The 5,000-nt window shown below is 43.7% G+C and overlaps 1 protein-coding gene across 1 annotated transcript; it reads left to right on the forward strand.

The window, feature by feature from the left end:
- The first annotated feature begins 377 nt into the window (after positions 1 to 377).
- CCNA1 (cyclin A1) lies at positions 378 to 4,671 on the forward strand. Its single transcript, XM_044285459.1, has 8 exons — positions 378 to 578; positions 854 to 1,088; positions 1,165 to 1,292; positions 1,825 to 2,048; positions 3,177 to 3,381; positions 3,559 to 3,669; positions 4,322 to 4,455; positions 4,600 to 4,671. Exons 1-8 carry the CDS (start codon positions 378 to 380, stop codon positions 4,646 to 4,648), a joined length of 1,287 nt encoding a protein of 428 aa, XP_044141394.1. The 3' UTR covers positions 4,649 to 4,671.
- The last annotated feature ends 329 nt before the right edge of the window (positions 4,672 to 5,000 follow it).

Consider the following 5,000-nt stretch of genomic DNA (forward strand, 5'->3'; position numbering starts at 1 on the left):
TAAAGTGCACGGTCTGCCCTGAAAGGAAGGGCAAGCACTACATGTTTGGCCTGGGAGCATTGGAGCAGGGTTGGTCCCCATTAGAATTTCCACTGCCCTCATGGACTCGGCCACCGCTTCCTTCCCTGCAGGTGTACTGCCTTTAGCAATTAAAGCAAAACCTGGACAGCCCCCTTAAGCTCCCCTCCTTGTTGCTGCTGATACACGATGGGCAATTTAACTTTGCAAATGGCTGGGGGAAGTGTACACATGTAGGGGAGCTTAAATGTGACTTTAAAAGTCACTTTCTTTACTTGACACATTAAATCAAGGTGAACTATAACTTGTTAACCCTCTCTTTTCATCCTCTTCTAGTTGCTGTTTTATTTTGACTGGAAATGCGTCACAGTAGTGCAACCACTATCCACTTTGTTGGAAATACTGTAATGGGAACCTATGATGGCAGCCAGAAAAGTCTCCCCCTACCAAAAGTGGAGACTTTGCTTCCGTCCAATCTGCTTCTGCCTCCACAGCAGGTGCAGAGAACAGTACTTGGAGTCATCACTGGAAATGATCAGCACAAGAGGTCACTTAGCCTGGTAAGTCATCTACTGTAGCTTGTAAGGCTTAAGAGCAGCTTGCCTTCTAACATGGTGGCTGAGGCCCAGATACCTTTGCCCTACACTTGACTTGAATGTCAATATGTCTTAAACTAGTTACTCAGGTAACCAAAGATCCTGGTACTGTTTCTTTCCCCCTTCTACTGCAATACCTCCTGCTCTTGTCTAAAGGCTGTCTGTTGCAGCTTGACCCATTATGTACAGTTTGGTAATACTTGGCTTCATGTTTCTCACTAACGCTTGACTGTTTCTAGGGGGCTGCACCAGCAAAGTCTGCATCAGGCATTGAAAATGTATTTCCTTTCACTGGCAAGATGTTCCCCACTAATGCAACTATTGTGGCTCCCAAGCCATGCTTTACCATCTACGTGGATGAGTTAGAGGACAGACAAGAGGACTACTTGTTTCATGTAGAACTTCCACATCTGGAAGAATCTGAGGCCCATATTGTGAAGCAGAAATTCAGTTTACTCCTTGATGTCAGTGCAGGTTTGTAGCCTCTTGTTTCTGTGGATGTGATGAGTGTTAATGTTCTACACAACATCCTGACTTGTCTCTTTTATAGCCTCTCCTATGAAGATTGACACCTCATTACAATGGCAACATCAAGAGGAGGCTTCTGAAACTGATCCAGATACTGCTGCTGTAGCAGAATACATTGCGGAGATTCATCGTTATCTACGTGAAGCTGAAGTAAGGACTGATTAGTCAGGAAGATGGATGTTTATAGGGTTCACAACATCCTTGTATCTAGCTTTAAATGGACCCTCTGGGTCTACTTTCACACTCACGTTTTGGCTTTCTGTTTTGAGATCCGTTCAGGGCTCTCACAAGCGGTCCAAAATCCATTAGTTTACATTCTGAATGGAAAAGTATCTGCTCAGAATGCATCGGTTCAGTATCCATTCTGCTTTGTCCATCTGAAACTGAGCCAAAAGGATCCGTCCTGGTACATAATGTAAGTCAATGGGGACAGATCCATTTTCACTGGCACAATAGAAAACTGATCCTCCTGTCTGTGCAGATCCATGACTGATCCACACACCACGCGAGACCTATAACTTGGACTGTTCTGCCACATACATTCCTCAGAGGCCAAATGTTTGTCACAAACATGAGGCCTAGCAACTTCAAATGTCCTATACATATATTGTTAAATGCTGCTTCACTTTCAAGTGGGTTGCTTCTGTTTAATCTAAAGCTTAATGTTTGTCTGCTCTACTAGGTTAAACATAGACCAAAGCCTTACTACATGAGGAAGCAACCTGACATCACTTCAGCCATGAGGACCATACTGGTGGATTGGCTTGCTGAGGTCCGAGAAGAGTACAAGCTTCGTAGTGAAACCCTGTTTCTTGCTATAAACTACCTGGACAGGTTTCTGTCTTGTATGTCTGTACTCCGAGGGAAGCTGCAGCTTGTTGGAACAGCCGCTATTCTCCTGGCTTCGTAAGTTCTCAATTCAAACTCATCAGATTGGTCTGACTTGAGTGTTCTTGGTGTGACTATCTGTTGGCTAGTGGCTGTCGGTGTTGTGGAAAGTCGTTACTACTTGGTTCTTTAAAGGGAACCTGTTGCCATGAAAATGCAATGCAGCATGTAGAGTAGGGGGAACTGAACAGATCAATGTTAAGAAGGTGGTCAATCAGTGATTCAAAGCCCAGAATGAGCAGGAATGTAAATGACTACAGGTAAGGCTGCAGTCCCACTCTGGTAGCATCTTGCAGACCCTTTGAAGTCAACAGGTCTGCAATGCACAGTCAGTGCCCATGGCTTGTGGTCTGCAGGATGGGCACAGCCATCAGTTGTGTGAATGTGGCTTTTCCCACTACAAATCTGCTCTAGCATGCTGGCTACAAGAGTACTAGTGTTAAACATCTGCATAATGGCTGTGCTCCTTGTAAAATCATAACTGAAGGAGCAGATCTTTTTTGGGGGCTTCCCTAATGTCTTGGCCATATTCCCTGTTTCAGCTGCACAGCTAGATACTTTTCTCACAGGCGGGGGGTGGCACAGCATTTCCCATCTGAACCTGCCATACTGTGTGCAGTTACCTTACTTCCCACATATATATTTTTTTTTTTTTCCAGGGAAACTCAAGCTATTGGGCTCAGGATCTCGGCTACCCCTGACCCCCCCCCCACCCCCCCCCCCCCCCCTTTTCCTTTACTGTGGACTGTTAGGTGGAAGTGAGACACCAAATGACTAACTCTACAGTGTTTTAGGGATTTAGAAATTGGCAAATTACTAATTTCTCAAATTGTGAAAGTACAGTGATTGTCAATTTGTATGTGTTTAACATGACAGTATCCCTTTAAATGGAGGACTTGGCATCTATGCACTTATGGGTGAAGGACCTACCAATGTGGTACCCATTTTGCAATGCCATATACTGTAGCTCTATGAATGTTATACCCCTTAAACTGGCCACTGCTTGTCTGTTCTAGACTCCCTAAATCTAATAGTCTTGTAAAAATGTTTTATAAATGCCTGTGCAATTGCCTCATGTTTCCTGTTAAGCTACTTATACTTCATAGTATCATACATGTGGATGACACTAAATATCCTAAATTCTAGCAAATATGAAGAGGTCTACCCTCCTGATGTAGAGGAGTTTGTCTACATAACTGATGATACCTACACGAAGAAACAGCTTCTGCGCATGGAACATCTGCTGCTTAAAGTGTTGGCCTTTGATCTGACCGTCCCTACAATCAACCAGTTCCTCACGCAGTATATTCACAAGCATAATGCTGGCACAAAGACTGAACACCTTGCAATGGTAATATCTCAAATCTAGAATTGACTACATTTTACTATTTCCTAATGGGGGATCTGTATGTGGATGGTCTAACTTATTTGGGGTGCTTGATGCTAGCACAAAGGGGTTTCTATTAATGTAAATCTACCATAAGCCTTTGCATCTCCAATTTTTATTTTTTTTTCCCAACTTCTCCAGTATATGTCTGAGCTTTCACTTCTGGAGGAGCCCTTTTTGAAGTACCTTCCATCAATGACGGCGGCTGCAGCTCTTGCTCTTGCCAACTATACAATAAACAAAGTGTTCTGGGTAAGTGGCCTCACTACATCATGGCTGGTAATATCAGGCATTATGACTGGTCTATAGTTTGCCTTTGCAAACTGTTACTGCATATTGGTGCCTGCAATTTAATAGGTTAAAAGTTCCTGCTTGGTTGCCCACGAGAGGGTCTTCATGTCCCATGCAGATATTTTATTAAAGGGATTTGCCAGGATTGTTACCTGAAGCATGTGGTACCTGTTGGAAAATCTTCTACTGCCTGCCTCTGTTCAGGGGCTGGAAGATTGTATTGTAGTGTGGAACAGTTGAGTTTCATCAGTTCTCATAAGGCTGGGTAAAACTAAGATGCTATAGTCCTGGAAAAGGCCTTTATTTTGAGGCTACATGGCCAGTCCTAGCATTAATGTGAAACTTCTAATATGTAGTACTAAAGTAGTCATAAATTGCTGCTCTGTAGTTAGTGTATAACACTAGGAATTTGTGGTGGCCACAGACGGGCATGGTCATCTCCATGATGGAGTTGCAATAGAACACAGCTGTCATCCCCCTGTACTCGTGGCTGTACCTCCAGCCCAAGGAAGTTTCTGGAAGCTTGCCCGAACCACATGGCTGCATGAATTAAATTACTATGAACTTGGTGGCTTTAATGTTTGTCTTGCATCTCAACAATTTCTCTCTACAGCCTGAAACACTCAAAGCATTTACTGGCTACAGCTTAAGTGACCTGGCACCATGTCTATTTGACCTGCACAGAGCCTGCCTCAATGCACCCCACCAAGCACAACAAGCAATTAGGGAGAAATATAAGACTCCCAAGTAAGTGACAAGATGCAGAAGGGGGAGGTTGGCAGAATCTGTTTTCCATTGTCCGTTACTTGGCACCTCTTGGTTCTTTAGCTGTATATGCTGAGAGAATTACATCCTAGTGTTGCTTTGACATGTCTTTTGTCTGTCTTGCAGGTACATGCAGGTCTCCCTCCTGACGCTCCCTGCTGCTCTTCCTCTGTGATAGAAGACCTGTCAGTGGCTTGCATAGCACTTACCTCAAGATCAACAGTGTTGGTCTGGTTTTTAGATGGACACTGCTGGCCAAGTGTCAGGCTTTTAACTTGTGACTTTTTATACAGTGACATTACACTTTTAACCTAAATTTTAACTTATTAATAATATACCTACAGGACAGTTGTAGACATGGTAGATGTTTGGCCAGTATCTGACCAATTCTGTAAACCTGACTAAATGTGATGGGGTGGGCAAGCTGCAATAGATAACACTTATAAACTGCTCTGGCCAGACTCATCCATGGTGACAGTGAAGCTGGGTTGTCTCTTGGTGGCTCTTGCTTTATTAGTCTGATTTAG

The sequence above is a fragment of the Bufo gargarizans genome, chromosome 3 (assembly GCF_014858855.1).
Source record: "Bufo gargarizans isolate SCDJY-AF-19 chromosome 3, ASM1485885v1, whole genome shotgun sequence".
Taxonomy (NCBI): Eukaryota; Metazoa; Chordata; class Amphibia; order Anura; family Bufonidae; genus Bufo; species Bufo gargarizans.

Bases quoted from the DNA above. Each gene is read 5' to 3' on its own strand.
- CCNA1 (XM_044285459.1), top strand. From the start codon at position 378: ATGCGTCACAGTAGTGCAACCACTATCCACTTTGTTGGAAATACTGTA. The intron at 579-853 runs GTAAGTCATCTA...GACTGTTTCTAG, and splicing joins ACAAGAGGTCACTTAGCCTG to GGGGCTGCACCAGCAAAGTC. The intron at 2,049-3,176 runs GTAAGTTCTCAA...CCTAAATTCTAG, and splicing joins GCCGCTATTCTCCTGGCTTC to CAAATATGAAGAGGTCTACC.